The following is a 20,293-nucleotide window of genomic DNA, read 5'->3' as shown; positions in this document are numbered from 1 at the left end:
TGAGGACTAAGGTGAGCCTGACACAAGCCATGGTATTTCAATCGCCTCGTATGCATGTGAAAGCTGGGCAATGAATAAGGAAGGCCAAAGAAGAATTGATGCCTTTGAATTACTGTGTTGGTGAAGAATACTGAGAATATCATGGACTGCCAGAAGAAGGAACAAATCTGTCCTGAAGAAATACAGCCAGAATGCTCCTTAGAAGTGAGGATGGTAAGACTTTGTCTCACATACTTTTTTTTTTTGCCAAGCGAGCAGAGGTTTATTAGCAAGCAGAGGGTTAGTAGTAAAAGCACACTTGACTAGGAAGCGTCAAGCGGGCTACTCAGATATAGAGAAAATCTGAGAGCCCCGACAGTCCTTTTCTTACGGTTTTATACCCTTCTTGTCTCTCATCTGTCTCTGTTAACATTTAAAAGCCAGGACAGGACTGCCTATGGAGACTATTTCTTTGGTTTAAGGTTTAACTATGTAGGGACCATCTTACTGAGGAATGTTACCAGCTTGTCTCTTCCTCTTCTTAAGTCTCACGTACTTTGGAGATGTTATTAGGAGGGACCAACCAGTTCCTGGAGAAGGACATCATGCTTGGTAAAATACAGGATCGGTGAAACAGTGGATGACCCTCAATGAGATGGACTGACATAGTGGCTGCAACAATGGGCTCAAAGAGCAACGATTTTAAGGATGGCACAGGACCGGGCAGTATTTCATTCTGTTCACAGGGTCACTACGAACCGAAACTGACTAAATGGCACCTAACAACAACAACGTACCTCTTTGTTATTGCCTCTGGCCTCCACTGCCACATCTTTTATTTTTCAAGATGGGTCTCCTTCCACCCTTACCTGCTGTCTATACCCTAACAATCTTAACACTCTGATTAAACTTAAGACAATGCTGAGGACTGTTTAGGGGGAAAAATCAGAGAATCATATACACCATGTAATATTAGATCAAATATTCTGGTGCCTAAAAAGGAAAAATACACATGTGTAGCTTTTCACTTTTTTCCCCCCAGTGTATCAGAGCTCTGCAGGTTACTTCTGAGTTGGAAAGATCTGAGTTGCCTACAAATAACTGGACAAGTAGAACAATAGCCAAACTGGGGTTTCTTTTGTTTTTGCTGTTTTGTTAAATAGAAGTTCTTTTTTTTTATACGAAAAGAATCAGTTTTATAAAAGTAACAAAAATAAAACAAGTTATAAGAATCAGACCCCAGTCTTTGTTTTTATTAGTATTTAGGGGATTACAGTAGAAAACTAGTGGACACAAGTACACTGGTCATTAAAATGGTATGTACACAATGCTCTTATAAATAAAAAAGTGACAATCTGGTTTCTGTTTTGTTTCTTATGAACACGGTTATGATCCACACTGCCAAAGCCAGATAAACTTCTGGTAAACCAATAAAAACAAGTTTCAAAACTGATAAAAATCAAGCTGAGGCAAGATGCTTGACAGTGACAGGGTATCTCAGTCAAGAGACCCCCATCAAAAGTAAGAAATAAAAGGAAGCCAGAGATAAGTGGGAGATGATAATGAACAAGAAAGAAAAGGGCACTAAAGAATGTTTGCCAGTGGCTGAAGGGACACGGGCAAATTACAAGGTTTGAGAAATCTTACAAAGTTCTAAATACCAAGTTCTTGAAAAATATTTCTAATTCTTTTGCCATATAGTAACAAAACATCAGCTGACAGTGGATATAGTTCCCCAAACCTTCCTACTTCCTTTTATAACTGGCTTTTTATTAGTTTAACTCATGCCTTCTTTCTTCAAAGAGGTAACTCTTTCAAACAGGTATTTGTGTTCCCTGGTATCAAGTGGATAATTATATTTCTAAGAGTAGTGATAACCTAAAAACGCCTATTGGAGCATGAAAAATTGGGACCCATTTAATAAATGCTCTGGTAACCTTCTACTTTAGAGGCCTATTCATACTAATAATAGGTAGCATTTTGAAGGATCCTCGAAGTTTTAAGAAAAATACTGGATACTTGTCATTTACCATATATTTCATTATGATTAAATAACCATCTTATAGCTAAAGTCACAAACTCAAACATAAGTAAACCACCCGAAGTTCCACAGCTGGTAGGGTAACACAGAGGTAACTTAAACCCAGGTGGTCCAACTCTAAAGCCTGTTACCTTGTATCACATGGTACTGCCTTTTCCACACTGCAAACATAAATGATGGCAATAAACAATAAACTCCAAAGATGTGCCCACACTAGCTAATATGCATTATTGCTGGCTCCAAGGGTTTCTCAAAGCAGCAAAGTTTTCCTGCCTGGGCCATTTGTTAACTGAAAAAAAAAATTTGTCTCGAGTGATTTTTTAGTAGCACAGCAGCAATTCTGGCATCTTCATCCCAGCAAAATATCCATGGAATCAAACTACCACTATAAATAAAATGGATTTAAGGAGAAGGCTATACAGAAAATAATTTGAAAATGAACCAAAATTCTATTTGCTATAAGTTCTCTGGCAAAAAATTTCATAAGCAATGGACATAATCAAACTTTAAAAAAATCCGTACAATTACTAAAAGCATCATTCAAAAGAATTCAGTAACAGCTATGCACTTAATCACCCTACAAACACAACTATGAATCCATTCAATTTTTTAACATGCATTTTAATAATAAGCCTCCTTTTTTTTACCTGTACTGTTTTTAACTGTTGGGTCTGTACCACAGAGGGCTGAGTTGTAGTATTAATCAGTTGACTTCCTGGGGTCAATGCTGAGACACCAATGACAGGTTTCACCTCTGGCCTCCCTCCAATGGTAACTACTTTAATTTGCTGTGGTGGTAACTTTGCATCTCCTGACTGGGCCTGAGTTGTAACTTTCTGAGCCTGGGGTAGTTGGCTATGGGGTAATGCTAAAACAATTGGTGAACCAGACTTGCCCAAAGTTGTTAAAATTAACTTCTGTCCATCTGGTTTAAGGGTCTGATTGCCAAGTTTAAGATCAGATGTCTGTGATACTTTGTTTAAAATAATCTGATTGGCTGATATAGTCACAGGAGTCTGAGCACCAAGTTTTTGAAGGCCACTTGGAAAAGTTGGTTTCACTGTGGTATTAGAATCTGCTTTAGTAACTGTGGTATTCACTGCAACTTGGTTAGTGTGGTTACTGTACACTGTGATTGGTTCCGTGGAAATGGGCGTGGCTGTAGAGTCACCAGTAGAATTTATGTTGACAATTTCTTCCAGTTCTGTCTCCATGGGAATTGGGGATGAAACAATAACAGCCTCAATACTATCATCATCCACTAACGTTATACCAGTGTCCATTATCTCCTCTGGAAGCAAACTATTCACCTCAGCTGGCACCACCTCCATGATCGTTCTCCTGCTAGAAAGTTGATCAGCTGCTGCAATAAAAGTTGGAAAATGAATAGTTTACTTACTGGGTTCAAAACAGATTTAAAAGAAAAAAACTATTCAAGAAAAACACAAGTGACAAAATAACCACTTTTTATTGATCTATAATTGAATGAAGGCTATTCCTGATGCTTATTTGGGTTAAACCATTTTAACACATTCGCAGCATTCAAGTATCTGAAATAAAGTTATAATGGACCCAAAACTAGAAGCAAACATTCTCATTTGCTCATGTTTCAACTCAAAAGTACACTGCATTCAGGCAACAGTAAGTCATGTAATGATAGGAAATGGCTTTCTGATGCCCTCTCATAAAACTTTTAAATCTTTGATGTGTCTGACCATCTTATCTCTTTCCAGTTTTGTTTCTCCCCCACACTGAAAGACCCGAAGACTGCTGATTTACAAGGAAATACGGATTTAAATGTTAACAGACAATAGAAAATATCTTCAAATCTCCAATGAGCTAAGTCCTAACATGAGGGTACTATACCATTTATGGAGCCCTGGTGCCACCCTGGTTAAGAGTTAAACTGCTAACCAAAAGGACAGCAGTTCGAATCTACCAGCCACTCCTTGGAAACACTATGGGGTGCTTCTTCTCTGCCCAGTAGGGCTGCTGTGAGTCAGAATCAACTTAACGGCCATGGGTTTGGGGTTTTTTTTTTTTTTTTTTTTGGTATGCCCATTATAAAATCCTTTAAATACCCAAATTAATGTCAAAGGAGTTTGTACAATAATCCAGCTCAGTGACTGCAGGTCAAATGGCTTATTTGGCCCAAGTTTGATCAATTAGCTTCATACCAAGGAAACCATCATTTGAAAAGAAGATTTGCAAATCCCCCTCCGTCATTTAAAATGTCAAATAGGGGATCATTTAAGAGGTGTACAGCCAGATCACATAAAGGGAAAAAAAAAAAATGGTAAAAATAGCAAAGCAGATTATGGACAAATCAGACTGCAATACCTTTAGCCAAAGGTTATACAAAACTTCCAATAAAGGAAGCAATACCATTATCTTCACATAGTAAAGACAGCACTTTATCTTCATGACTGACTAAATAGCACTAAGTTATTTATCCAGAGAACATCAAAGATGCACAGGAATCCAACAATTTTTTCTTTTACTCCCATTTTTAAAATATAAAAAATTCAATACCCATCCCAAGACTAAAAGAAACAGACCTGAATAGTAAACTATAATTATTAGCATCATCAAATACTAATACTATCAAGAATTAATCATCATTACTGAGAACTTACTATCTACCAGTGATGGCATTATTTTATTTAATCCTCACAACAACTCTTTTAGATAGGTACCATTATCATTACCATTTTACAGATGAAGAAACTTGAAAACGTGAATTTGCCCAAGGTCACACAGTAGAGTCAGGATTCAAACTCACGTATTCAGGATACCAAAGTTCCTTATTTTAATCATAAAATTATATTGTCTTTAATTTTTACCACTGGCATTTAAAAATAGAGAAAAACAAGTCTGCTCCTTTACAGGAGTCCTTAGGTAGTGCAAACAGTTAAGCACTCAACTACTAGCTGAAAGGTTGGTGATTCAAACCTACCCAGAGGCACCTGGAAAGACAGGCCTCCTGATCTGCTTCCAGGTCACAGCCTTGAAAACTCTATAGACCAGCTCTATTCTACATACATGAGGTTGCCATGAGTCAGACTCCTCAAAAGCAGCTAACAACAATTACTTTACAGTCAATACCCCACCTTGAAACTCCAGCCTATGCAACCACTGATCTGTTCTATCTCTATAGATTAGCTTTGCCTTTCTGTCTCTTTTAAAAGGTCACATAAATTGAATCATATATTATGTTCTGGTGACATAGAAGAATTAAACATATACAATGAGTTTTTCTTCTCAGCAGGTTTTTTTTTTTTTTACTAATTTTCATTGTGCTTTAAGTGAACGTTTACAAATCAAGTCAGTCTCTCACACGAAAACCCATATACACCTTGCTACACACTCCCAATTACTCTCCCCCTAATGAGACAGCCTGCTCTCTCCCTCCAATCTCTTTTCGTGTCCTTTTCGCCAGCTTCTAACCCCCTCCACCTTCTCATCTCCCCTCCAGGCAGGAGATGGCAACATAGTCTCAAGTGTCCACCTGATCCAAGAAGCTCACTCCTCATCAGCATCCCTCTCCAACCCATTGTCCAGTCCAACCCATGTCTGAAGAGTTGGCTTCGGGAATGGTTCCTGTCCTGGGGCAACAGAAGGTCTGGGGGCCATGACCACGGGGGTCCTTCCAGTCTCAGTCAGACCATTAAGTCTGGTCTCAGCAGGTTTTTTGAGATTTATCTTTATTGTTGTACTTATTAATAGTCCTCTTCCTTTTTTTTATTGCTGAATAGTATTCCATTGTACAAATATATCACAATTTGTTCATTCATTCAACTGCTGATGAACACTTGGATTGTTCACAGTTTGGGAATATGAATAATGTTTCTATGAATAGTCAAGTTTTCCACGGACATATGTTTTCATTTCTCTTGAGTAAATACCTAGAAATGTAACTGCTGGATCATCAGGTAAGTTTATTTTTAACTTTGCATGAAACTGCCAAACTTGGCTATACCATATCACGCATGCATCAGCAATGTATGAGAGTTCCAGCTGCTCTACATCCTCACCAACAACTGATATTGTCAGCCTTTTTAAATTTAGTCATTCTAGTGGTGAAGTAGAAACCCTGGTGGCGTAGTGGTTAAGGGCTACGGCTGCTAACCAAAGGGTTGGCAGTTCGAATCCGCCAGGCCCTCCTTGGAAACTCTATGGGGCAGTTCTACTCTGTCCTATAGGGTTGCTATGACTTGGAATCAACTTGACGGCCGGCACTGGGGTTTGGTTAGTGGTGAAGTAGTATCTCATTGTGGTTTTAATTTGAAATTGCAGATGACTAACGACGTTGAGTACATTTTCACATGCCTACTGTCTATTTGCAAAGCGTCTGTTAAAGTCTTTTGACCTTTTTTAAAAACTGGATTTTTTTTTTTGTCTTATTTGTTGAATTGCATGAGTCATTATATATGCTGCGAAATTATCAGTCACAATAACATGTAGCTTGAAGGAGTCACTAGGGTTGTGGGACCCCAGAGTACTAGCACTTCTCTACATGGGGCTTTTCCTGATCAAGAAAAACTTCCATGGACAGTCACAGTACAAGCAAGTAAAAACATTAACACCAGTTATACATTCAGCAATGGAAGGCACAGTAACAGTGTACAACACCAAAGGACCCGCCCACAAAGTCACATTGGCTTCCCTTCCCCTTGCCAAACCCCATCAGTTGAATCTGGATGCCCCTCCCCCCACAGAACCAGGTAGGATGACGAGTCGGACATTGTACCCAACAGAGTCATACAAGTTGGACTCCCACCTCTCCCTGAAGCTACCCAGAGTATTTAGACATTTAGATGGCCTTCAGTCCCCCTTAAGGACAAGGAGACCTTAGCCCAGCCCTTATTCATCTATGTCCTTAAAGTACCTGAAGTCAAAGTGTAGATGCAGGGAGAGGTCGGTCATGGAGGGAGACAGTGGCAGTCGTGCATTTACTTTCAGTTTCAAGCACCCACCTCTGTTGCTCAACCAAACAAACCTATAATATTTTTGATCCACCCACAGCTCTATATTCTCATTGCTGACACCATTCTGGAGGGGGAGTCCTTGACTCAGCAACTACAACCACACTGTTTTTCAGCTGGGGCCGCGGAGTTGAGTATTCAGCCACCATTCAGGCGGCCTATTTCAACCCTGCCTCTAAATATTCATTAACAGGGGAAGATTGGGAGACTCTTACCCCCATCCTTGCCCACCACTTGAATGACAATATTTACTACTGGATGCCAGAGAGTCTTTACATATCCTATAACCCAGCCTACAAGGTGCTCATCGTTTCTCTTTCAGAAAGCCATGTCTCTGTCAGCTCTCCATCCTCATTGCCAAAACTGTCAAGAGCCATGAGGAGTCTGTGATTTTATATCCTTCTTGCCTATAGCAGTACTATTATTTCATGGTACTGGCAGAAGACACAGTAGTCTTGGATCAGAGACAAAAAGCTTACTATTCACAGCACAGCAAGAAACATGAGCATCTTGCGTATATCAGTTCCATCCTGCCCCTAAGTTTCATGGCGTCAAGTGGAGGTACTCAAGCAGATGCTGCGCATGCAGTGGACCAGCGTCACAACTAAGGAACCCTGAGTTCAGGGAACCCAAATCTTTTAAAATGGACTGCAAGCAAATCTGCCCTTTGCCCAGATGAAAATACTACCTTTATTATACTGGACAATAAGCAAATCTGCCCTTCTGCTCCAATGGGAGACACAATCTCTGTCATCCAAGGCTGTTTGCTATACAAGCATCCTTGAAAGATTTTCAAGAGCAGTCTGTCTCATTTGCAAGAGGTGCAAATATTTGAAGATACATAGAAAACTGCCTCCCAACAGTATATTCTCTATCTCAGCAATGTTTTGTACTTCAAGCGTATAAATCTTGTACATATTTTGCTAAATATACCCCTAAGTATTTCTTGGTTTTTGATGCTATTGTAATTGGTCTTTCTTCCGGGATCACAATAGAGGCTCTCAGACAGAGCAGCAGAAAAATGTAGAACAAAATTCAAATACACAAAAAAGACCAGACTTAGTGGTCTGACAGACTGGAGGAACCCTTGAGACTATGGCCCCTGGACATCCTGGTAACTCAGAATTGAAGCCACTCTCAAAGTTCACCTTTCAGCCAAAGCTTAGACAGGCCTATAAAACAATCAAAAACACATGTACGGCAGGTGCTTCTTAGATCAATCATCTATATGAAACTAAATGGGCAAACTAGACAAATAGAAACAGAGAACCCAGGGTGAAAGGGGAAGAATGTTGACATATCGTGGGTATTACAACCAATGTCATAAAATAATCTGTGAATAAATTTTTGAGTGAGCTCATTTGCTCTGTAAACTTTCACATAAAGCACAATAAGATAAATAATAATTGGTGTTTTTTTCTCATTTTTCAATTGTTTGTTGCCAGTAGAAACACAACTGATTTTTGTATACTGTCCTTATATCCCGTAAGCTAGCTAAACTCACTTATTAATTCTAGTAGCTTTTCTACAGATTCCTTAGGATTTTCCACAAAGGCAATCATGTTGTCTATGAATAATATATTTCTTCCTTCTCAATCTGTAAGCCTTTTACTTCTTTATTTTGCCTTACTACACTGGCTAGGACCTCCAGTAAAACACTAAATAAAAGTAGTGAGAGCAAACATCCTTGACTTATTCCCAATCTTACCTGTTAGCTGCAGGTTTTTCATAGATTCCCCTTACCAGGTAAGAGCCTTGGTGGTGCAGTGGTTAAAGCTTTTGACTGCTAACCAAAAAGTCAGCGGTTCAAAACCACCAGGAGCTCTGTGTGAGAAAGATGTGGCAGTCTGCTTCCATAAATATTTACAGCCTTGGAAGCCCTATGGGGCAAGGAGTCAAATCGAGCCACTGTTAATTCTGTCCTTTGCTTTTTCTACAACTATTGAGATGATCATATGGCTTTTCTATTTTAGTCTGTTAATATGGTGAATTACATCGATTGATTTTTGAGTGTTAAACCAATTTTACATTCCGGGGATAAATCCCACTTGGTCATGGTGTATTATATTTTTTATATATTTCTGGATTCTATTTGCTAATATTTTGTTAAGTATTTTTGTCAATGTTCATGAGGAATATTGGTCTGTAATTTTCTTGTATATGTCTTTGTCTGGCTTTGGTATCAGGATAATGATTGTTTCATGAGTTGGAGCACGTTCTCACCTCTCCAATTTTCAGGAAGTTTGTGTAGAATTGTTAATATTTCTTCCTGAAATGTCTGGTGGAATTCACCAGTGAAGCTATCTAGACCTTAAGCTTTCTTGTGAGAAGACTTTTAACTATAAGTTCAATTTCTTTAAATAGATATACAGCTATTCTGGTTATATCTTTCTTCTTGAATAACCTTTGATATTTGAATGCTTATATCTTCCAAAGAACTTTCCATTTCCTCAAAGTTATCAAATTTATTAGCATAAAGTTGCACGTAATATTCCTTTAACACCTGTAAAATCTGTGAAGATGTCTCTTCTTTCATTCCTCAGGCTGGTCATTTGTGTTTTCACTCTTTTTCTCTCTCTCTCACTTTTACTAATCAGTCTAACAGGGTATTTATCAATTTTATTGATATTTTTAAAGAACCATTTTTGGTTTTATTGATTTTCTCCATCATTTGTCCTTTTTTTTTTTTTATTTTATCAACTGCTACTTTTAATCTCCTTCCTTCTGATTACTTTAGGTTTAAATTTTTCCCTCTAGAATCTTAAAATGGAAGCTTAGATCAGAGTTTGGCAAACTACTGCCTGTAGTACAAATCAGATCCATGGCCTGTTTATGTACGGCCCTCCAGCTAAAAATGGTTTTCACATTTTTAAATGGTTAAAAAAAAAATGGCAAAGAATATGTGAGAGGCTTATGCAGACTGCAAAGCCTAAAATCTTTGTTATCTGATTGAAAAAGTTTGCAAACCCCTGGCTTAGATCACTAATTTTAAGTCTTTTGTCTTTTTAAATATAACCACTTAATATTATAAATTTCCTTCAACACTGCTTCAGCCACATCCCAATAATTTCAAGGTTTTTATTATCATTCACTTCAGAATCTTCTCTAAATTTCTTATGATTTCTTCTTTTGACACATGTATGATATTGTTGTTAGCTGCCATTGGCCACCAATTCATGGTGACCCTATGCAAAATGGAACATAATGCTATCCTGGACTCGCGCCATTCCCATGAGTGACTGGGGATCGCACTGTTGTTATCCACAGGGTTTTCATTGGCTAGTTTTTGGAAGTAGAATACCAAGTAGAAATACCTTTCTTCCTAGTCCTTCTTAGTCTGGCAGATACGCTGAAACCTGTTCAGCATCATAGCAACATGTGAGGCTCCACTAACAAGACGAGTGGTAGCTGCATGAAGTGAACTCGCTAGGAATCAAACCTGAGCCTCCTGCATGGATAATATAAAGTGTGATATTTAATTTTCAAATATTTGGGGATTTTATAATGATCTTATTATTGGTTTCTAATTTATTCCATTACTGTCAGAGAACACACTATGTAACATTTCCACCATTTGAAATTAAAGGCTTGTTTTATGGCCCAGTGTACATACCATCTACCTTGGTGAACTTTCCACGTGCACTTGACAAGAATGTGTATCTTGTAGTTGCTGAGGGTAGCGTTATGTAAATGTCAATTAGGTCAAGTTGGTTGATAGTGCTGCTCAGATCTTCTATATCCTTACTGACTTTTTATTGTCCTATCAATTACTGAGAGAAATTGTTAAAATGCCCAAATATGATTGTGTATTTTTCCTCTTCGGCTTATTTCTACTTCATATATTTTGCTTTTGTTCATATATACATAAGCTCAGTTATTAGGAAGAACATGTCTTTTTATTTGTGCTGTTAGAGGAAACAAAGAGTTACAGGACTAAGGGTCTCTCTCTGAACAGACTAACAATGACAGCTTTATGATTAGACATCCATATTTGTTTCAATCAGGGCCACGTGCAGGGCATGGTAGCCTGTGCTAAAAGAAAACCTTCAAAAGGAGCTTGTGGCATGGCAGGAAAGGGTTTGACCATCTAGTTGCATGAATCATCATCCTAATTTTAACCTTCAGGAATGGAAGATATGCACTAGCACATGCAACATCACCATCACTGTGTTGAGGACCATGTCCAAAAAAGTAGAGAATCCCATATTTCCCTCCTTCACAGGACAAGAAACCAAGGAGCTTTTCACCTCCCCTATTTTATAAGAGGGGTGATCTGTCAAGGTATGGTAGGGAAAGAATCCAGAGACTATAATGCATTCTCTTTGTCTCTAATATTTTAACTCAAAGGACAAAAGTTCTAAAGGCAAAGTATGTTCCTGGAAGCCAATAAAATGAGTTTTTTTGCCCTTACAGCTTAACATGGTTAAATGGTTTAAGTCAAATGAGAATTAAAGATTCGTTCCTTTCAGAAAGCCTAATGATTTCTAAATCTGGCTCAACTGTATTAAGTTTATAAAACCTCTCTAAAATAGCACCCATATCCTCACTTTCAGAGTTCCTGGGTGGTAGACTTAACTGCACTTGACTGCTAACCAAAAGGTTGGAGGTTCAAGTTTACCCAGAGGCACCTTGGAAAAAAGGCCTGGTGATCTATTCCTGAAAAATCAGCCATTGAAAACCCTAATTCTACCGACACACATCAGGTCACCATAAGAGTTGGAATCAACTTGACGGCAACTAGAAATTGAAGCCCTCACTTTCACTGCCCCAGGCACTCTATCCCATTACCCAAATTTTAGCCATCACAGCAGCTCTCAAAATCAGAAAAAATTTTTTTATTTATTTATAGTCTGATTCCATTTCTCCCACTTCTTTAGAATGTAAGTTCCATGAGGGCAGAGACTTGTCTATCTTGATCACTACTGTATCCCCTATTCCCAGGGCCTAGAGCAGAGCTAGAAAATGATAATCTCTTCATACAAATCTGAAAAATGAATAAACTAATCACAGAAAAGGGAGTGTCATCTAAAACTCCATAATTATTTATGTTGGCCTTTTGTTTCTATATTTGAGTAGGATGGGTTTAGTATGATGCTCTGGACCACTTCAAAATAATAATAACAGCCCACATCACCATAAGGCACACTAACAAGCTAAGAAACTCCCTTTCAAATAATTTTTTAAATACTCAGATTTAGTTTGTAACTAACATCCACTATAATTGCATTCCATCTTAAAATCTACAAGGTTCTTTTAGCTTTTAACTAGCTTGATTTTTATCAATTGTTTAACAAAAATGTATGTCATCCAAACTTTGTGGAGGGCATTACAGGAAATTAATCCAAGACCTTGCCTTAAAGAATTTAGAAATCAATAGGGGAATGACACGATCACAGCTGTACTTGGGGAGGATTAACCTCATCTAAGTATTTTGTTGGGTTGGAGGCAGGGCAGCTAGTTAGAAGGCTATTACAGTAATTAGTTCAAGATACAGATAAATGAAAGGGTCTAATGAAGGATGGTGACAATAAAAAGACGTGAACTAAATATAAAATAAATAAAATAGAAAAATAACAAATGCTCTATGCTTTTACAGTTCTTAAGAGTTTCTTATGATATGTTACCACAGCTGAAACACTGTTCTTAATTACAGGAGGAGGACAATTTGGGTTAATTATTTTCATTCTTGCACATAATAATATGAAGTGGTGATCAATCACATTACAAATGGGAGCATAATATGTCAAAGGTTTAAACAGACATAATCGGAATGTTCAAGAACTACAGTTCTGTAACTAGAGTTTACCACCAGCACTAACTGGTTAGTAACTACACCATTTGGATTTTAGCTTTGATTTCTAAAACCAAACATCAGCAACTCAAGAAACAGGTACACAATTACATTTCTCAAACTGGAGCAGTAGACTGTAAGCCATGAGTTCTTTTTTTAAGCCACGAGCTCCTGAAGAAGATTTGAAAAGTTTGCATTTTCATTCTGATAATCTTAAAAAAAAAAAAGTGTTTTCTGGATCATCTGGATAATCACTGCATATCCAAAATCAAATCAATGGTACTAGAATTAGGGTGCACTAAAGAGCAAGGAAGGGCAATGGTGGTTCAGTGGTAGAATCCTCGCCTTCCATGCTGAAGACTTGAGTTTGATTCCTGGCCAAGGCACAGGCAACACCTGTCTATCAGTGGAGGCTTGTGTGTTGCTATGATGCTGAACAGGTTTCACTGGAGTTTCCAGTCTAAGGCAGCCTAGGAAGAAAGGCCTGGTGATCTAGATTCCATCCACAACGGATCATAGAGATGGCACAGGACTGGGCAGCATTTTGTTTTGCTCTGTTGTACATGGGGCCACCGTGAGCCAAGGGCTGATTCTACAGCAGCTAAAGCCAAACCACCTCACCTGTGATTTAAGGATGAAAGCTTTGTAGTGTTTAGACAGAAAAGTGGTACAGGAATTGAGTCATCACAGTACAGACAAACAGCACACCTGTGCTAAGGCAGACACTAGTAATTCACCATGCAAAGAAAGATTTCGTTTCAGCAAAACATCATCATCCATCAACCTGATTTAATTTGCTTTATATTTGGATAAAAGCAATAAGCATAAGCCTATATAAGGAATTTACCTCTCTCTATATAAAATATTTTAATACAACAGAAAATTCATTGAGGCCGATACTGATGACCTGTAATTTTGGTTTTCCTTTAAAAAGGGACTGTATAATTGTTTGAAGGAGCACTGGTGGTGCAGTAGTTAGACGCTCAGCTGATAACCCAAAGATCAATGGTTCGAACTCTTTCCAAGGGAGAAAGACTTTCCAGACTGCTTCTGTAAAGATTTACAGCCTTGGGCACCCTATGGAGCAGTTTTACTCTGTCCAATAGGGTCGCTGAGTCAGAATCAACGGCAATGGATTTTTTTGTTTTGTTTTGTTTTGTTTTGATCACTATCCATGCTTAAGACTAATATGGTGGAAAAAAACACGGAGATTCAAGTCAAAATGACCCAGTTCTAAATCTTGGCTCTCTTAGTTGTCATGTGACCCTAACCAATCTGTCTCAGATTACTTGCGGGTTACTGTGAAGATACCTATGTAGTTACATTGTAACCAGGGCTTCAAACTGGTTCTTCCCAGTTCAATCATGGCCAAGGAAGCGACACTAGAACAGACCCGAATTTTTTAAAATTTGGGTGCACTAGAACCATAACCACAATGGGAAAAATTACAAGTCAGAGCCCTGCTAGAAACTCAATCTTCCCCCAAGAAAACAATGGCAGTGTAACTGTTGCACAGCAACGAAATCCCTTGCGGTGGGATTTTGTGCACAGTCGAAAACAGCGGTGCCCCACTCAAAGATGGCGGCCGACCCCGCAGCTCTGAAAGCGTGTTGCTTTTCTCAGTCATGGCAATGACCCAACCGCATACCTTAGGCTCCTGAAAGGGCTCACTACGCCTCTCCAGAGTCTCCATTCCAGGCCTTTGACTCGTATTTTTTCTGTTCTAGCTATGGTGCTGGACCACCCAAATTTTTAAAATTTGGACCTTTTCCAGTTTTGCTTTATTGGCCATGACTATACTGGTTCAAACCTGTTGGAAGCTCTGATTGTAATTCAAGTGTAAGTTCCTTTCCTCTTTATCTAAATTAGCTTTTCCTCTGATTTCTCTCTTTTTTTTCTTTAACAGCACTCAATATTTCATCAAACACCAAGGTTTATGATCTTGTCATCTTTGATGTCTCTCTCTCCATAGAAATAATTAATCTGTCATATATTGTGCAAATTACCCTTTCATAACTGTCTCCTCCCCAAGGCAACCAAGAGCTGCCAAGTCTGCAAAGCTTGAAGCCTTGCTGTGGCATGCCCTGAGTCAATTCTGACTCAAAGTGACCCTATTGGACAGAGCAGACTGCCCCATAAGGTTTCCTAGGCTGAAATTTTTATGGAAGCTGATCACCAGGTCTTTTCTCCCAGGATGTGGGTGGTGGGTTCAAATCGCCAACCTTCTGGTTAACCACCAAGCGCTTAACCATTGCACCATCAATGTAGAAGGCCTTGAGAGTTAACAGAAAATTTCTGATTGACAGCCTCAGAGACTAGAGTATTTTTACCTCCATCTACTCTCACCTACAATTCATCCTACACAACAGCTACAGAATATATCTCCCTAGAGTGCATCTCTGAGGCTGTCACTCTCCTCAAAAATTTTCTATAACTCTCAAGGCCTTCTGCATTAGGCCCTATCCAACCATCCAAATTTACCTCCAGTGATTCCTAAACTGGAAGCTCTCTTGATGCAGTAATATTCAGGTTATTTTATCCCTGAGGCTTAGTATAGTATGTGAGACATAACAGACACCCAAAAGAAGTACCTGAAGGAAGTAATGAAAATCTGTAACATTTTTCCAAAAAGAAAAAAAAGATCCCAGACTATCTCCAGTGGCATGAATCTTCCTTCATTTTTTCCTAGCACAGCTTCAGTTATTAATAAGTAGACAATTGTTCTAACCACAATAATTCTGAGAACTGGCTTTAAAGACAATCACAAAAAATCACAAAAATAACCCTGTGATTAAAAGAAAACCAATAAAAAGGGATTTTAATCTTTTATTTTAGTTATTTTTAAAATTCTTAATCTTGCTACTAATTTAACAGTTGGGTTGTTATGGCCCAAATAATTGTACCATAAATGCTGTAAAATAAAAACAAATTCCTAATGGATAATCCAAGAGCATCAGACAAATGATTTTTAAAACTTCATTAACTAGATCTAAAGTATCTCTCAGGTACTTCCCCTAATTTTTTTTTTCTGTCCTTTATTCTTTTAGTGGTGAGAAGCCAAATGTGCAAGCTATACACACAAAAAACAATTATACTCTGAATACAAAATATATGATATTGTATGACATAGCTATGGCATCATCTCTTCGTAGGCAATTTGAGGATAAGGAAAATTATTCACTGCTAATTATAAACATTACCAGTAGGCATGTCTTGAATATTTACCTCTCTGTTCACTTTTCATATACTCAGAGTCACTAACTCAACCTTCTCCCACAAGAGCTGGGGGGAAAAAAACAGGGCCCCAAGTTAATGTATAAAAATTTGATTCACATGTTACTTTTCAAGGACACTACTGTTGTGTGTTGAGGATTACAGTATGCCTGACCCAAGCTGTGGTATTTTCAATCACCTCATATGCACAATGAATAAGGAAGACTGAAGAAGAATTCACTCATGTGAATTATGGTATTGGAGAAGAATACTGAATATACTATGGACTGCTAAAAAAACTAACAAATCCGTCTTAGAAGTACAGACATAATGCTGCTTAGAAGCAAGGATGGCGAGACTTTGTCTTACGTACTTTGGACATGCTATCTGGAGGGACCAATACTTGGAGAAGGACATCATGCTTGGTAGAGGGTCAGTGAAAAAGAGGAAGACCCTCAACAAGATGGACTGACACAGTGGCTGCAACAGTGGGCTCAAACAACAACGATTGTGAGAATGCTGCAGGACTAGGCAATGTTTCGTTTTGTTGTACACAGGGTCGCTGTGAGTCAGAACCAACTCCACAGCACCGAATGACAACTGTTGTGTGCAAGAAGACAGACTCATTAGAGATCTCGCACAATAATCTAATACATACATGTGTCTTTAGATAACCTACAATATGAAGCTATGAGTCAGAACTGACTCGACAGCAATGAGTTTGGCTTTTATTTTTTTGGTCATAAAGTCAGTCAATGCAATTCTCAACTCTCTACACAAAGGACTAACAAGTCCAGTATTTAGAATAGAACTGAGGTCTCAATTTATCTATGTACTGACTTAATGTACTCACATCAAATGCTTGCATCAAGCCAAAGGAGATGGTACCTCAACAATAATCGCAATTCCCCTTCTTAACAATGAAGGTAAAAATAAGGGACTAATAGAATTCCCAGAGCTGTATTTCACTTGGATTATAAAATGTACTGTAAAAACTTTTATTCTCTGACTTCATGAAATGGATGGGGCTAGGAAAGAATTTCTCTGAAAAACACGGGTATGAAATATGACTGACAGTATCTCAATTGTTACTTGCCAAATAGCAGGGGCAAAGCGGGTCACTCTATGGGAGAAAGAGCCATTAAAAAAATAAAAAAGACAACATTTTTAATTGTTAGAAAACTGGTCTGGTCCATATGCTTAAATGTGACCGTCCATACCCCAACAAGTTATAGACTATGACCTAACACACAGATCTAAAATGCAGAATAAAATGCCAATGCTCAGCCTCCTTAAAGAAACGTACAACTCCATAAACTGCTAAACATCATCTGGTGTTGACCAACCAGAGTGGATAGGTTAACTATTAAATCAAGAAATCAAGATATTTGCTAGCGGTTCCTTTAGGCCTCGGCAGCAGCCTTAGGTATAAGAGCAAATTTGAGCCTTCTTAACACCCAAAGAATACTGTTGATGTCATTATGAGGCTACTGATTCTTTGCACTACAGACAAGTCATTAGTTGATCCACAACACAAATGTCCCCTCCCCCCCCAAGAAGAGATTTCAAGGCAGAGAGGCCCTCGGGTACCCCTTCTTCTCTACCTCCAGCGGCTGCCGCTTTCTCCTCCCTCCGGCTCCAAGGTGGGGGCTCCAGAAGGTCCCGGGCAATTCCGAGCCCGGGCGGTGCTTGTTTTGCCTCTGCCAGATAGCTCGGGCCAGCCGCTTCCTTTCTCAGTTTGCCCAAACTGGAGCGCTACAGGGTACCCAGAGACCGGTAAGGGAGCCGTGTGGCGACGCCGCCGCAGCCGCCGCCTCTGGTATGTCAGGGGCCGGGATTGTATTTCGAAAGATCCGCCATTTTCACCTCGTCATCACCATCACAGCTCAGCAGCTTCCCCGACAGCCCCAGCCCGGGCCGCCGCCGCCGCCGCCAGTCACCTCCCCCTTCCTCCTCCTCCCCTCCCAGGTCCTCCCCTCCCGAAAAGCACACACCCACATATCCGGGGAAACCTCCCGCCGGCCCCGCCAACCTTCAAATGCACACGGGAGACACAAATGTACACACAGCCTACGCAAAGACCTTTCACCCCAGAACGAAAAATGGTGCTCCTGCCAGCCCCGCAGAGCTGCGAAAGGAAGCCCCGCCATCTGCGGGGTCCCAAGTCAGGCATATTTTTATTTGAAGAGCAAACGCAATGCGGAGGGTGGCATAAAGACAGTAAGGGATCTAAACTCTTTCATTTTCGGAAAAACAACTGGAGACAGATGATGGAATGCGTTTCACTATGTCCGTATCAGACACTGAAGACATTATCGAGACCTTTAACGTCACTCACCTACTCTTGACATTTTACTCCACCGTCAGAACTACCTTGACAGAATGAGTTATTTCCATATGCCTGTTTGACCTCTCTGATACCTGCTTTTTAAATTACAGGTACTGATCCTCATGTAACTACTGTGGTCAAAACAGTTTTTTTTTTTTTTTAAATAAAGATTTCAACACACAGTCTGACAAACAGACTCCAAACTACTTTCCTCTTCACTTAATTTTATCTGATAATTTCTGTCCAGGAACATCGTGACTTTCGATTTGTCATTAGTTTAAGACGTCAAAGTGCAACTAAGCTTAAAATGTATTGATTCAATTATGGAAATAAATGCATGAATGATCAATTTCTAAAAATATAGAAAATATAGCTCTAAACTAAAATTCTTTGTCAAACTTTTTTAGGATCCAAGTCACCAAATTAAAAAACCATCTGCCGCTGACATATTTGTTCAATACAGTGAAAATAAACAGCTTGCTTTGGAACAAGACCCCAGAGTTACCACCCACCCCCACTAGCGCCTCCCATCATGCAGTTTCATAAGTAACTAAAACAGAACATAGACAGGTATTTTTTTAATCATCTTAGAAGTAACAAGAAAGCATAGGCTACAGGGCTTCTAATGAAACGAGCATAAAAAAAGAAAACTAAACTGACCACCTTCGTCAATTTCAGGAAAAATTTGGTAATCATCCATTCAAAGGCTGAAATTCATACCATTCAACTACAACCTAAGATCTAGAAGACCTATCTGAAACGAGTAAATTGAAATTTAGGGTTGAAAATTAGGCCACTCTACTACCTTTTTTAAAAGTTCGTTTAAGAAAAGTGAGGTAGATGTTGAATAAATCATTTCATTTCCCTACCTTGCTTGCATGGCAACTCCGTATAAAAGTCGGTAGATTCCAGCTTCAACAAGTGCTGTCCACCAACCCAGCCCAATCGCCGTTTTTAATACGCAGCCTGCTAGACGCTGAGAGTGTAAAGTCTCCCTAGTTTCTTTATCTTTAAACTTTATGGCCCCACCGGCTGTCCGGGCCACCCGCACTCCGCTTGGTTGTTTACCGTTGCCTGGCCAAGCTGAGTCCCAGTCTGCTCCCTTCCCCCATGCACCTCGGGAACATTATGACATTTGGCTGGTGGGCTTCGCGAGGAAAACGGACACACAGGAAGAAGGTGGCATACAAAGGAGCATAGGAAGAATGGGGTGGCGGGCAGCAGAGAAAGGAGGGGCCGGTACAAAATGACACAGCAGCAAAACTGGTTCCCAGAAACCCGGGGCCGACACGGCCGGCTTCTCTAGCCGCGCTGTGTCAACAGCCACCGGAGCCCTTCCTCCAGGCTGCCGGGAACGGTAGCCGGCCGGTTGAGTGCCGGCCCTGCCGGGTGACAGCCGCCCTCCTGGGCGCCGGCGGAAAGGGGCTGAGACCCGAGGACCCTTCCGCAGGGATGGGGCGCCGCGGCCCACAGCCGGCAAGTTCCCGCTCCCCGCCCGGGCTCTCAGAGGGGGCGGTCCGGCGCCCTTCGCCCCCGCCGTTTCCCGCAGCCGGGGCCGGCGCTCCCTTCCCGCCCTCCGGCTCAAAAGCCCCCATCTCGGGGGCTGACGCTCACCAAAGCCGGCGGCGCCGCCGCCTCCTCCTCGCGCCGCGCTCCCTGGGCTCCCAGTAGCCGCGGCGGCGGCGGCGCCTCCGAGACACAGACCCGGGTTTGTTCAAAATCACGCGCCCAGCGCCATTCCACCGCCGCATCCCATAATACGCTGGGCCCTCCCCGCCCGCGCGCCCCTCTTCGCCCGCCCCTCCACTTCGTCCGCCCCGCCTTCCCGGTCGGCTTCCTTCGCCCCGCCCCTTCCGCGAAGCCTGGCCCCGCCCCTTGGCAACCCAAGGTCGCGTCATTCCGCAAGGCGCCGTGAGTACGCTCCAACTCCACGTGACTCCAAGTGGTTTCTCTGT

General features: G+C 40.4%; 1 protein-coding gene across 5 annotated transcripts in view; it reads right to left on the bottom strand.

Annotated features, from left to right (window-relative positions):
- Positions 1-20,036, bottom strand: part of LIN54 (lin-54 DREAM MuvB core complex component) — an 88,216-nt gene extending 68,180 nt beyond the window's left edge. The window contains exons 1-2 of one of the 5 annotated variants that reach the window (XM_049885863.1): positions 19,953-20,036; positions 2,668-3,383 (exon numbers count right to left, since the gene is read on the bottom strand). In XM_049885863.1, coding sequence (XP_049741820.1) covers positions 2,668-3,351 — 684 coding nt within the window. In that variant the 5' untranslated portion in view covers positions 3,352-3,383; positions 19,953-20,036. Of the gene's footprint in view, positions 1-2,667; positions 3,384-17,613; positions 17,934-19,952 lie in introns of those variants that run through there. The other 4 variants (XM_049885866.1, XM_049885862.1, XM_049885865.1 and 1 more) reach the window with 4 other exon arrangements.
- Positions 20,037-20,293: the final 257 nt, after the last annotated feature.

Source organism: Elephas maximus, chromosome 5 (assembly GCF_024166365.1).
Source record: "Elephas maximus indicus isolate mEleMax1 chromosome 5, mEleMax1 primary haplotype, whole genome shotgun sequence".
NCBI classification, from domain to species: Eukaryota; Metazoa; Chordata; class Mammalia; order Proboscidea; family Elephantidae; genus Elephas; species Elephas maximus.
Note: the sequence above shows the minus strand (reverse complement) of the source record. Positions and strands in the feature narration are given on the sequence as shown.